General features: G+C 45.6%; 1 protein-coding gene across 1 annotated transcript in view; it reads left to right on the top strand.

The window, feature by feature from the left end:
• Positions 1 to 15,198, top strand: part of LOC147683805 (arylacetamide deacetylase-like) — a 93,679-nt gene that overhangs the window by 59,316 nt on the left and 19,165 nt on the right. The window contains exon 4 of the mRNA XM_086944203.1: positions 4,869 to 5,040. Within this exon, the coding sequence (XP_086800329.1) occupies positions 4,869 to 5,040 (172 nt within the window). The remainder of the gene's footprint in view (positions 1 to 4,868; positions 5,041 to 15,198) is intronic.

Raw genomic sequence — 15,198 nt, 5'->3', positions numbered from 1 at the left:
ACAGGGAACCTGGGGGTCTGAGCTAAACAGGAGAATACAATCAACAAAATTCAGCAAGATTCCTATCAGAGAACTTGCACTCCACTGTCCAGCGTAACACACACTCATTCACACACAACCCTCCCCTCGGACTGGTAAGGCAGTTTCTACCACCCCTGATTCTCTCAACCTGACCACTAGTGACACAGGTACCAAACTCTGGGAGCAGGGCGGGGAACAAGGTACTGGACAAAATACAAATGACACCTTTCAGGAGAAGCAAAACTGAACTTCCCTAAAAAACAATACTCCCCAAAATGTGGTTATCTTAAAAAATGCAGAGCTTTGAAGTGTGGCCCGTCGCCACTGTGGTACAGCGCAAACACAAATTCTTATCCTCACCGCTTGCCGCCAATGTTAGAAACGGGACCCTGGCCGGCCAAGACTCGCGTCGAGGTCAGTCAGGGATCACCATTTCTAAAGTCAGGGCATGGGAGTCACACACCAAGGCAACCCCCACTCGCCCTCTAGGTAGCGTGGCGCGAGCAGTCTAGGCTAAACTTGGAGGCGGTATGAGTTAAGTATTTGCGCACGCACCCCAGCAACAACACCCAAGGCCCACCACAAAGAAAGACTCCACACAAGGATATATATAAAAAATAGCCTTTGTATTATAATAAACAAAACACATTAGATAACACACGCAAACTGTACAATGTGCCAGAGGCACGGGCAGAATTTACAAGGGGAATTATGTACAGGACAGGGCCACATGGACCACTGTCAGGGGTAGGCACTTGTCAGAAACTAATACTGGTAGATATACACTTATGTCGTAAACATAGAATGAGTAGCACCAAAATTATAAATGCAACACACATCCAGTAATCACTGGAAAAGTAAGGACCTCCTACGCAACCCTAAAACACTGTAGGAAATCACGCAGGTAACTAGGACCTATGGAAGGAATACCAACACCTAAGCAATTCACTCTTAGCAAAGGGAAGGAAACCTAAACATAAAATGAACCATCAACAATCCTCTCTGCAGGTCACATTTAGCAAAAGGGGATAACCATAAGAATACCTAATCAGGTCACTTTTAGAAAAGGTAAGCGGAATCAACATTTCACTATGCAGGTCACATTTAGCACAGTGGATAAACATGAAATACCTAATCAGGTCACTTTTAGAAAAGGTAAGCGGAATCAACAATCCCCTATGCAGGTCACATTTAGCACAGTGGATAAACCTAAACAATCCTCTCTGCAGGTCACATTTAGCAAAAGGGGATAACCATAAGAATACCTAATGAGGTCACTTTTAGAAAAGGTACAGGTTAGAACACATGCGCAAGAATTACATAACAAGAAATTACAATGCGCGGGGTGCACAAAGCACAACACTCAAAAGATCCCTCAGGCCAACTGGCCTCGAAAGGGGCGGAATGCCCTGAGTCTCAGTGTCAGGGGGGATCTGCGCAGGCAGCACAGACACAAAGCCTAAACGTGGCAACTGTCCACTAAGTGCTGGACAGTTGTAAATATGACTGAGAAACGTTGGAGCCAGGAGGGCTCAAGAACCAAATGGGCAAGGAGCCTCTCAGGGGCTCACAAAGCAAATGTACAAAGGTAGAGCTTAGCGCTCTAGAAATAATCAAAATGATGAAAGATGCCCCAGAGCCTCTCTCAGGGCTCTACATACGATGTGGGCGTGTGGAGCCTCTCGCAGGCTCAAAGAAGGAAATGCCCCGAGCCACTCGGGGCTCTAAAGAACCAATGCGGGCTGAGCCTCTAGGGCTCTAATGAACTCAATTGCCCAAGAGCCTTTCAGGGCTCGAAGAATACAATGCCCCCTGAAGCCCTCGGGCTTCACACTTGCAAGGAGCCTCTCTGCTCCCACGAAGAAAGGCAACACACGTTGGAGCGGCCCTCTGCTAATCGGGGCCGCACGGAGAACAAAGGACCCTGTCCCCGCACTCAACGGTACTTCGCTGGTGCTGCGGGGGCAGGAACACGGCCGGATCTCCTCCTCACTCGTCCCGGGGCTCTCCCTCCGATCGGGAGCCTCGGGCAGGACACGCCGGCTGCTTCCTTTCGCGCTGCTCGGCTGCGGGGCGGGACTTCCGGTCGGCCTCTCAGGGGCCGCGCTGCGATTGGCCGGTCGGCCAGAACACTTCCGGGTCGTCGCAGGCAGCGCGGCGGCCCGTTCCAGGTAGGCAGGCGGCTTCTCAGTACCCGAGGAGTGGGCTCCCTCGAGGTATTTACAAAATCAAAGTACGGGGCAATGCCGGTTGGGCACCGGCCTCCAAAAATAAAGATAAAGCGAGGTGGCACTCGCTTAGGCCGAAAATCGGCGAAATCGGTCCCAATGCCGGGTGGGCACCGGCAATGAAAATACAGCGCTCCCAAGCGCTTAGGGACTCCAGAAAGCGCGCTCAGCGCTGAAAAGATAAGCAAAGCGCTATTGAGCGCTGGGGCACCAGGAAAGCGCGCCTAGCGCTATAAATCAATCAAAAGCGCTTCCAGGCACAGCAACAGCTCCAGCAGGGTCTGGAGGCAGGCAGAGGGGCAAGGCAGGGCCAGAGCCAGCACACTGGGTCTCCAGGCAGGGAGACAGCCAAGTGGCGGTCCTCTTGGCCCCTGCAGCAGCAGCAGCCCCCTCTGGCAGGATCCTAGGCAGAACCAAGAACAGGACCAATTGTATGGGTACACAGCTCCTTCTTATACAGCAAAACCCCTTTGTCTCAAGAGTGCAGGGTGGGGGGAAAACCAGTCGCAGCTGGTTCTGAAGTACTCTGTTTACCTCAACCACCCTCTCTATTCACTGGCAGGGGTAGGGCCATCAGTCGCACTACAGGGGGTGGAGCCAGCATTGTCTGGGGAAAGTCCAGGCCCATCAGGGACCAGGTGCACTCCTCCCAAGCCATCAAGCATGCTGATCTCACACTCACCACCGGGCAGACCCATCCAGCCTTCCTGGAGCCAGGCTCACCAGCCAGCTCCAGCCAATCACACTGCAGACATATTTTACAGTAATATGCCAAGTCCCAGAAATGGCATTTCTACTCATGACACACACATGCCACATACACCATTGCAAAGCATTCATTCCCACGAACACGCACATACCAAACTCGAGCATGCACTCCCCACACATCAGGAATTACTAGGGACACAGACATTCCCCATGCATCCCTATGGGAGAGCAGGCCAGCCTAACTACATGCACGCACTTTACTCTGGGACACAGAGAAAAAGTGCACACAGACCAGAAAATCATCCACGCCTATCACAGATTAAAAACAAAAAGATTAGGGGTGAACCTGCCTTAAGGGCCAAGTCCAACATAAAAGAAAATAAAAGCATATATATTTCTAATATGCTCTGTCGAGTCTATTTGGATTGACCTTGTGTTTGTTGTGTGCAGTGTCAGCTTCTAGGTTAATCACCCCTTCTTATAAATTGTTGGACCCTCTAGCAAGGGCCTCTATATCACCAGGCAGGGTGCCGTCCTTTGTTCTATTCACGGTAGTTGACAGGGTACCTGGTACCACCATGCTGAGCATTTGTTTCGTACATCGTATAATAATAAAATGTTGCATTGGAATCCTAAAGCTCGTCATGTATGAGGCAAGGTCTATGATGTCATGCCAGGCAGTAATTTTGTGCTGGTAAAGGTTTCCGATGACAGAGCTGGCACTGGGTTCAGCGTTGGAACATTTGAAACAGAGCTCTTAGACCACCTCTATATGAATAGGACGTAACGTAATGCTGCGATTTAGAATATGGACAGTAGCAGGACCTGTCCTGTCTGATGTCTTCCTGCGTTTCCGATTTATAAATCAGAAACAAATGAAGCCCCGAATGGGCCAAACGGACTATGATTGAAGGGAGTTAACTGATCAAAGACTAATAACCCCCATCCCCACATTGAGTGAACCCCGGCTGGGATTTGAGATGTTATGGTACTTAACTAACGGATAACATTCTGGACAAGACATATGTGTCTTTCTTTGAATACATTTAAGGCTGCCCTTTGGTCTGTCTTAGTCCTGAGGAAGAGCCTCACTGATGTATAGTCAATAACACTTGAACACAGGGTCGAAACGTCAACGTCATTACATTATGTCCTATGTCAGCTATCCTTGGAATATGTTTGAAGATATAAGGATACACTGAGCAAAAAAATTTTGGGACCTTTTGATTATATGCTTAACCACTCTGATCTCAAATATTCACTTTTGTTTGTTTTAATGTATGTGGACAACTCCTGATGGTACTTTCACATCCTGCCTTTAGAAAAGAACTGAAAACATAACACCAATGTGTAGTATCTAAGACCATATATACATATAATGATGTAGACGAGACAGATTTAGTTGAGTTATGTAGAAGGTTTATTCAGCCATAGGTAGGATACCAGGAAGTATAACTCTGGAACAAGCAGCCCCACCAGGAGCAGCCTCCTAGCTACTCAGCCCATTCTCAACTGCCAACCCTCATAGCAGTCACCCAAGCATTCCATCCATGTCAATCACACTAACATTCTTACCTAGAATACTCACACTGGCTCAGCAGCTAGATGCAGAGAAGTACAGGAACATAAATACAAAACCGAGAATACTACACAATGTTTTTATTTTTATTCTCCAAATGACTAAATAACACGTTGTTCATAAACATTGGTCTATAGTTACAAAACAAAAAAGGTAAGATTTTATGTCATTTTTTCAGGAAGAAATAACAAAAGCTATAAATGTAAAAAGCCATCTCGATTTCTGTAATTCATTACATCATTTGAGTTTGGGATTACATAACCACACAAGGAACCGTGTGATAGCTGGTAGTTTACTAAAGAGATTCAATTAACATGTTTTTTTGTTCTCAGCTACAGGTTGGCGCCCGCTCATCATTTTCCAGCACCATTCGAAGATGTATATGCTGTTACAAAGTATTTTCTACAAAAAAGAATTCTTCACCTGTACAATGTTGATCCAGGGAGAGTTTGTGTGTCGGGGGACAGTTCTGGTGGAAACTTAGCTGCAGCTGTGACACAGCAGGTATGAGATTGTCACTTGTAAGTAAAAATTATTCTTATGTTTGTAATAGAGCCAATTACACACTGCATGAACTGACATCATTTACGACAGTATGTACCCTCATTTTGTGTGCCTGGTATAGATTAGATTGTTCCCAACAACAGAAGCACCATGATGTCTCCAATGACACGAGCGAACTCTTTGAATGAACTCAAGGGAAAACGCTAAGGTCCTCATTAGACGAAAAGTGATAATTTCGATTTGGCCATAAACATAGTTTATGGTGGCAGAATCACTATTACAAGTGTGATGGAATATTGCACATCCGAGTGTCATCATGTTATGAACAGGATAAAAACAGTTATCAATAAAAACCCTCTTAATTTAAATCATTCTAGATTGCTGTGGGCTGACTAAAAAACTAATCTACAGACAATATACATTGGGTTTAGATAAAACATGATCGTCTATATATATAAAAACGAATGTCTGTCTGTCTGTCTGTTTGTCCTTTATGCATTACTACACCATTCATCCAATCGCCATGAAACTTTGGGAAGTTGTTGAGTACACTCCCGCGAGGGTTTATGGCATATATATTTTTTTTAATATCGGCCCCCCAGGGCCCTCATAATCTTTCGAATACTGATGTACGCACAAGACGGAAAAACAAAAGATCGTGTATCCACAAGCACTCTAATAAATAAATAGAATAAAAACAGCATTCATCCGATCCCCAATAAACTTTGGGAAGTTGTTGAGTACACTCCTGCAAAGGTTTCTGGCATAACATTTTTAAAAATATCGGGCCACCAGGGCCCTCATAATCTTTCGAATACTGATGTACACACAAGACGGAAAAACAAAAAATAGTGCATCCACAAGCACTCGAATAAATAAATAGAATTAAAACAGCATTCATCCGATCGCCAGGAAACTTTGGAAAGTTGTGGAGTACACTCCCGCGAAGGTTTCTGGCATAAACATTTTTTAAATATCGTCCCCACAGGGCCCTCATAAGCTTTAGAATACTGATGTATGCACCAGACGCAAAAACAAACAATCATGTATCCACAAGCACTCAAATAACTAAATAGAATTAAAACGACACTTTGAAATGTTTTCCATATTAAAATGAATAAGTTTCAATAAAAATGACACAATGTAAATTGAATGTTATCATTTTATTTATTTATTTTTATTTGCAAAGTTTTATATAGCGCTGGCTAGATCCGGAGGTATCAGAGCGCTTTACATGAAGATCAGCAAGTTACAGGTTACATAGTTATATCAGTTGGATCAGCGAGTTACCGGTTACAAAGTTACAACAGTTTGATTCAAAGAAACAGAGGGAGGAGGTGAGGGAGGGAAGGAGACACAAACGGGGAAATGAGGAAGACAATGCCAGATGACCGGCTGGGTAGGTGACGGCCAAGGGGCCAGACTCCTCTATAGCTGCATATGACAGCTCCACCGGGCATCGGCCAAGGTTGCTCAGGCTCCGCAGTAGGTGTCTACATCAGTTGAATCGGTGAGTTACAGGGTACATAGATACATCAGTTCGATTCCAAACAATCGCAGAGGAGGGAGGAGGGTGAGGGAAGGGGACCGAACGGGGAGACGAGTAAAACAATGTCAGATGTCAGGCTGGGTAGGTGACGGCCAAGGGGCCAGACTCCTCCATAGCTGCATAGGACAGCTCCACCGGGCATCGGCCAAGGTTGCTCAGGCTCCGCAGTAGGTATCTACATCAGTTGAATCGGTGAGTTACAGGATACATAGATACATCAGTTAGAATCCAAACAATCGCAGAGGAGGGAGGAGGGGGAGGGAAGGGGACCGAACGGGGAGACAAGTCAAATAATGTCATGTGTCAGGCTCGGTAGGTGACGGCCAAGGGGACAGACTCCTCTATAGCTGCATAGGACAGCTCCACATGGCATCGGCCAAGGTTGTTCAGGCTCCACTGTAGGTATCCACATCCGTTGAAACAGGGAGTTACAGGATACATAGATACATCAGTTAGCATCAAGAGAATCAGATAGGAGGGGGAGGTAAGAAGACCAAATGGGGAGACCCGGAAAACAATGCCAAATGTCCGACTGGGTAGGTGACGACCGAGGGGCCAGACTCCTCTATAGCTGCATAGGACAACTCCATCGGGCATCTGCCAAGGGAGTTTGGGCTCCGCAGTAGGTATCCACATCCGTTCAATCTGCAGGTAAGTACAAAACATTATCCCTTTCTTCCCACAGGGCATCGTCCGAGATCAAACTCATTAGAGGACGCAAGGAGAGATCCTCTTTGCTCCTTGGGTCTTAACTGATAATACCTGTCTCTCACTGTTTGCTGGACTATTTGTCGTTGTTAGGTCCTCTTCGCTCCCTCGGTTTTACAAATCCCTATAAAACATCATTCCCTTGAGCACTTCCAAGATGGCCGCTGTCTTAGTTGCTCAGGCTCACTCAAGGTAGTGAGGCTCTTTTCTATTTCCGAGCCCAGTCCTCTCTCTATTGTTCTTACACTGTTGTTGCCATTTTGGGAGTTGAGCTGATATGCAAGATAGAACACTTTCCGGGGCAAACATAAATGTATCAAGGCAAGAAGCATACCACAGTGAGACGATGGATAGATGTCCCACTGCATGTGTGTCTGCAAATACCCGCCTCAGTTTGCATCCCAATTATGTCGGTTGCGGCCACCATTCTGAAATCAGGCAGCCAGCAGCGCAGTATTCGTTTGCTGGCAAAACACTTGCCTCATGTTATCTCTTGTATATGTCTGCTGCAACCGCCATTTTAAATATCAGGCAGCCAGCAGCTCTGTGCAATGCCGCCTTATGGTGTGTAACCGACCGCACAACCACTCGCGGTGATAAGGGCTCCACAGGCCCGGTCTCGCACCGATAGGCACGTCACGTCCGGGGGAGGGGGCAGGGGGTTTGAGGAAACACAATGTTGGAGATGCCTATGGGACCCCTCAACGTCTGCCCGTGTGCAGCGCGACCAGCCGGTACAGCCACCACACCATCCAGTGATCGGGTCAGCTGGTGGGGGGGTGAAGTCCCACAGCAGGGGGTGAAGCCGGAAGATTGATATGTGGTGAATTTCAGCCGGCACAAAGATTAATCCCTCATCGCCCTGAGAACGCCAGTCCCTGGGGGCAAGAGGGCGAAGCCTCCAGATCGAGATGCAGTGCATCCAGTGGGAAACCCACCGGCGTGAAGTCAACCGACTGGGGACTCCACACGTCTGCTGCGATGATCCGTCTCGTCGTGACCAGTGAGGGGACCGCCGCTATCGGGTCCAGAAGTCAAACACGTCTCGTGGATTCCCACCCGACTTTCCTCACTCTACAATCACCGGATGGTTCACTTCAACCTGCTGCAGACTGTCGGTCAGCTGGCCACTGGCGATCAACACCTCACCATGTGGATGTTGTTATCCAGCTCAGCAGCGTCTTGCCCGTAGCCCAGGCTACCTTTCGTCGGAGATCGCTGCAACGCGCGACGGGTAAGCTAGTAATATATAAAAATTAAATCAATAAAAACGGGTGTCATAAAGTGCACATTGTGTCGCGGGCGAGTACTGCAACTTTTAGAAAAGTACCTACACGAACAGTTAGTTCAGCATTTTCCAGCTTAAGAATTTCTATATAGGCTGCATCAAGAAAAATAGGCCGGATTTCTTTTTTAAACGGTATCAAAAACTGTTTTGTGTATTCCATTTAAAACGTACAAAACCATAGAAAGTGGGATGTTGTTTGCCCGCTTCTGCCATCACAGGGGCATGGTAATTGATCTAGATCAGCATTGTACCCCAGAGGAAAACATGATAAGAATGTAACTGTGCCTGCCCTTAAATCGAAGAGAAGTCCTATCTCCCAATGACCTATTGATTTTAAACGATAACTAGATGGTGTATTTAATGTTTCCTCAATAGATATATAGGTTGCTACAGACATTTTCTAGGCCTCACTTAAGTCCGCCCGCCATCCTGTCGGTATGCGGGACCGCCCGCCATAAGAACGGGTGTCCCGGGGGTGGTATTAGGATGTGCCCGCCACAGTGGCGGGCACATCCTGCATGTTAAGCATTTTGGCGGGCTGTGTTCTCAGCACCGCCCGCCACAATGCTTAAAAAGCACTTTTACATTTGCATAATCAAAGCGGCAGACACCGCGCAGTGCCTGCCGCTTTGATTATGCAAATTCAGGGGGGTACCACAGGTACCGCCCGTGTGCACCCCCCTACTCTCCTTCACTCTGGGGGCCCGCAGGGGGCCCCCAGAGTGAAGTCCGCCTGCCTTTCCGTGGCGGCAATGAGGCATTGAAAAATGCCCATGATAATATGGCTGGCAGTGTCTGATAGACACAGCCACCATATTATTCCTATTCCGCCCCGGCCGCAAGGCGACCGGGGCGGAAAAGCGGCGGACGGTCTTATCATCCGCCGAGGTCCCCCCCGCCATTCTAATATGGCGGGGGGGGGAACAAGAGTGGATGGCGGGCGGATTGCCCGCGCCAGCCTGGCGGGGGCAATCCGCCCACCATCATAATGGGCCCCTTAGTGTTCTATAATGGGCGTAAAGGGCCCCCGAAGGACTTTTTTGTTCATATTATCAATTTTGGTAGGGTTTGAGAAGATCAGTGCATAGTTAATACTACTCAAGCTCCCCTTCACTGCTGCAAGCCATAGTATTTCCCTAAACTTGTCGCACTTGAGGCAGTCTCTTATTTTCTCTTTAGTAAGGGACGCTGCTGTGTTTTTCCAGATAGTAGTTGGAACAATACTTGCCCAAATCCATCGAATACGCTAAACCAGATCCACCTGATGTTTTTATCTTACATTGCTTCCAAAGGAGAAGTGTGGCTCACTGGTTAGAGGAGGCAGACCTGGAAGCAGAGGTCAGCCCGGGACCAGGGTTCAATTCCCGGCTTGGCGGGTCTTGAGTCCGAAAATGTCCACAGACTCGACAATTCTCGCTCCGGTGCCTACTCGATTTATGGGTTCACACTCTGCGACTCTGGGCAATAGCTTGCTTAATCTCCACAACGGCCCCTCGCGGTGGGATGCCTGGTTTTCACCTTGTGGATACCCTGCCGGGGTTATCTCACAGGGGAATACCAGGACGGGTTCCCTAAGCAAGCGCTTAGATACCAGGTCGGTGATTTGCGCTATATAAATACATGTACATTTACAAATCCTGGAACAAACTGCCTCTGCACAACAGAACCATTTCATCAGTTCTTCTGCAAGAAACTGAACATAAGGCTCTTTGACCTCAGCCCAGGCTGTGCCCTTCCTACTCCTGCTTTCAGCATCCAGATACCCTCCGGGTTGAGTTGTACTGTCTACAAATTCACATAACATTACATAACAGAGACTCAGAGTTGACAGGCATTTTGCAACTCAGATTGACCACATCTCTTCATATTGGAATTTATGGATGCTTGGTTACCAAGGTGGTGTGGTCGCTTAAGAGTTGCACATGTGCTGGAAAGAGGACCAGAGAGAAAGAATGCAATGATGCGCTCACAAATGTGTGATGTTCAGCAGGTAGTCTCCCGACAACTGGAGATTTAAGGCACTTCGTAAAGACACTCGCAGTGAGGGTTGCAGCCACAAACTGCACCCACCCTTACAGAGGACTTCAGGAACACAAAGTGAGGAAGGTTGCATGGTGAACATGCCTCAAGACTTGTGGCAATTTTGTTTTGCAGGCACACCACTGGCCTGTCTTTGGAATGTGGAATGGACTCCACCTTACCAAGGAGTGCAACCTTTGACTACACATCTACATGGTGGGGTGATCAGTTGTGGATGGTTACTAGACACTTTTTACTTTCTAAGAAAATGTGGCCAGATGGTCATGTTACTGTAGACCACCTTTTTGGTAGCATTCACTTAATACATCTTGAAGGACCTTTGTGTCCAGGCACCTGTGTAACTGTTATAGAGCAGAATCATGGGCAAACGCAGCCCTCATTGTCATGGGTGTGTTCACTTCCCATACATAATGGAACGCCCACTGTATATTACAGAACCAATGCATAAGCTCTTCCACATAGGGTATCCCAGAAGAGGAAGCACAACTATTTTCATCCCCTTCTGTATTATGTATGTATTTCAGGAGCCCTAACACAAGAGTGAACAACTAGTGTGGTTTACAAGTAAGAATGAGTGAAATGTTTCTGATGCAAACAAAATGTAGACATTTTTGATTATGCCGATTCAGCAGCATTTTGCTTAATTCTTTGCTGCATGATTATTGGTTGAAGCAGAACATGCCTTGTAGAAGACATTCTCCCTGCACAAGCTCCTACCAGAACCTTGGGTGACTTTTGAATTTGAAGGAAGCCCCAGCAATCAATGTTGAATGAGATGCTATCAGAAAGGACATTTCCCGAATTTTCACAGGCCCCTTCTCCGGCAATACTTTTGTAAAAATGCCCATGATGTCCAACTTTTTAATAGACCTTAACTCAAAGAAAATATATTAATTGACAGCATTAGCGTATGGAGTGCTCTACAACAATGGATATGAAAAATGTATTTAATCTTTTATCATGTGTTACTTTTTTCGGTAAACACTAACTAAACCAAGCATTGAGATATTTCATCATGCAAACACGTGGAACAGATGAATTGCTCCCAATTCTCCTTAAATGGCAAAACAAAATTATTCATTTGGGAGTGAGAGAAAAAATCTGAGGTGTCTCTCAAAAATGTATCTTTAAGGAAAACCCCTTTTCTAGATTTCCCCTCAGTAGGAGTCATATGTACTGTCACCGAAACATTTGTCGTGGGAGAAATTTAAATTACAACAGCGTCATTCAAGTAATTTTGGAAATTTCGCACCACAGCTGTGATGCAGAATCCCCAAAAATTAAGACACGTCACATAAATCCTCTCCATTCGCTGTTGAAAATGTAGCACAAATTGCTAATATTTACCGCAAATGCACTGAAACAACAGAGAGTGAGAAGTTGTTGTTTGCTGTGCTTCTGTCAAAATGCATCCTTGTGCCAAGAAATGAAAAATAACAATTTGCTACTCATGTAAGTAGCCATAATTGTATGTAATTTTGCTGTAAGTTTGTGTAATTACGCAAAAGCAAATTCACAAATTTTCGACACTCCTACAAAACGTCGATATTACGGAAATTAGCTGTAATATAACAGGGATTTTGCTAATTTGTGTTCAATTAGACAACAGAAAATCCACAGCCATGCTCAACAAGAGGACAAAAGCATAATTCATTAATAGTGATAGAAGAAATATTTCTGGAAAAATCATGGCTTGTTGCCGCAACCCATTATAAGCAGAAGATCGCTCTCCTAATTCATAATGACTCTACTATAAAACTCGTCCATTCATCATTTTTCCCATACTCCTAAAAATGAGCAGGAACTGTAGGAAATTCAGAATTTTTGCCCTGACTATCCCTATTGTTTTTATGATGTTGGTGGTTACTGATTCTGAAAGTGCCGTTGACTCTGCTAACCAGGCCCAAGGTCAGTGATATGACCTCTTAAGGTATGGTAATTGGCATAATTCTAATTGGCAAAGACAACCTACCTTTAAGTCACTAATATATGGTAGGGCATGTAAGTTTTGAGATTCCAGTGGACATAATGCACTTAAGTGTGCACTGTTGTGGTGTCTGGTGGCGTTTTAAAGCCAGACCTGCATTGCAGGCTAGTTTTAAAAAATAAACTATGTCAAAATTGGACCGTGGAATTAAAAATAATTTTAAACTCCAAAACTACCTTTGTATGAGTCATAAATCACCCCTAAGGTCTGCCCTAGGTGCCCCAAGGGTAGGGTGCATAGCTATAAAAGCCAGGGACTATATATAAGATGTTTTATATACCCTGGTAAGGAAAAACGGCCAAAGTAATTTTCCATACTAGCACCTACTAGCACTATTGGCTAACATGGGAAGGCTTTATTAAACTTAATAAAGTTTATCCTTGCATTGGAGCCATCTAACAATAACAATGACCTCCCCATACAGCCCAGATGGCTGCAGAGTGTTCCGACGGACAGAGCGGTGCACTATCTTCCTGAGCTGTTGCCAGGCGAGGAGAGGCACGTTCCTCTTGCATTAGAGGAGGACTACCAGGTTTGAATAGGTGATATCTGTATCAAATATTTTTTTATTTCACTTTGGAGCAGTAGCAAAAGACATAGGTCCTGAAGAAGCGGGAGATACCTTGGGATTTTTAAAGTACCGCAGAAACATGTCGACCATTACATCGGGCCAGTAACTATTAGGTCTACTTACTGGCTATTTTGCACTGAATTGTTTTTAGTTTTGGAAGTGGACGGCACCAGAATAAAAAATGTTTGCGTTCGCTATTCAATTTTATCAATTTTATCATAGAGCACATTTTCTTTTTCACAACTCTTTTTTGCACTGCTTTCAGTTACTAATACTATTCCCCTGTAAGTCCTTTACCGTACAACTGTAGCCATTCTCACAACAGGTGGCAACAACAAAGATTCTCCGACTTTGGGAAGTGGTTCAAATGATGAAAGGGCGGCAAAGGGAGAGTAACTGATGGATATCTTCCCATACAGTGTGATATCCTGTTGTGTGCTCTACTAACACACTTAGAGTACACTTCGAGTCATCTCGACACACATAGATATATAATTGACCCACAGTTATTCTTTTTGTAATGTATATCATGTTTAGGGGGCTGTAACTGCGTGGTCATTAAATATTCCCTGGGACCCTCAATTTATCTGTTTGTTGTTATTGCCATCTAACAATGCCATGCAAAGTATCAAAATAATGTTTTTTTAGCTTTTAGTTAAGGTTCCACAGTGACATATTGCAGTACTTAGGCAATAACGTAGTGGTTGAGTAAATTGAAAGAATAACATACAGTATAATCAGGAAAGAACAGCTGTCAGGGAGGCAATACATTGACATTAGCATGTCTGTTTGCATCAGTGTCTAGACTGGTGTGAGTGGAAGGAAGATGGCTTCATCCAAATTTATACGCAGCCCCAATTGCCCTCCAAAAAGAAACACCTCCTGCAGTACCAGCATTAGGTAGTGTTCCAGGGCCCATATATACAGTAATGTGTCATCTGCATATGCTGGGATGATTAAATTACAATTAAAGAACTGCAGACTGCGGTGCATATGATGTTCCTGTAGCGCACAGGCCAGTGGCTCCGCCACAAATGCATACAGCAGAGGGGACAACCCCGCTGAGTGCCCCTACTAGTGTCAATAGGCACAGAAATTGTGTCATAAATCCAAATTCAAGCCGTTAGATGTGTATATAGGACAAAGATGAGTTGTAAAAAGATGTCCCGACCACAAACGGCCGCAGCAGTGCCCTCATAAAGCTTCATTCTACAGACTCAAATGCTTTTGCAACATCCAAGAAGAGTGCAATAGCACTTACCTCTGTATCTAGCTGTTGGACCACTCCAATTCTTTTTCCTAAGATTATAAATTAGGGTGCATCTCGGAGCAAACCCAAAATGCGCTGCCCCATCACACCAGGTAGTATCAGAGCTAAAAAATTAATACGTATTTTAGCATATAGTTTTGTGTCTACATTCAATAGGAATAGTGGCTGATGTGATAAGCAGGCGTTCGTCTGCTTCCCCGACTTCAGGAGGGTAACCAGGAGAGCCTCACTCATGGTAGGGGCCATCTGCCCTTTTGTGGCTATTTCTTCAAAAAGAGCAGTCAGGTGGGGGATCAGTAGGTCCTGATAGGCCTTGTAAAAAGCTACAGTGACCCCGTCTGTGCCAGACACCTTCTCAGATGGCATCTCCTTTAATGCAGCCAGAATCTCCCCTGGCTGTAGCGGTGCTATTAGCCTCTCCCTTTGTTTGATTGTGAACCACTGCATTGCTATATGCGCACCATAGCCTGCTGTAGAACCCTCATCCTCGGTTGGCTGTGCTGTGTATAGATCAGTATAGTACCTCCAAAAATGATCGGCTATTTCTTCGGCAGTGTGCACCAGCCTCCCTTTTTCATCCAACCAAAGTATCTCATTATCATCCCGGCAGGGTTGTATCAATTCAGAAAAGGGGGTGGTGATGGACAGAGTATCTGAATTAAACAGAACACTTGTACCCAGTCAACAGATCAGGGCTTGATCCATCACCGTTTTTTAGCTCACTGCACCATCCCAGCTCAGAACC

Source organism: Lissotriton vulgaris, chromosome 11 (assembly GCF_964263255.1).
Source record: "Lissotriton vulgaris chromosome 11, aLisVul1.2, whole genome shotgun sequence".
NCBI classification, from domain to species: Eukaryota; Metazoa; Chordata; class Amphibia; order Caudata; family Salamandridae; genus Lissotriton; species Lissotriton vulgaris.
Note: the sequence above shows the minus strand (reverse complement) of the source record. Positions and strands in the feature narration are given on the sequence as shown.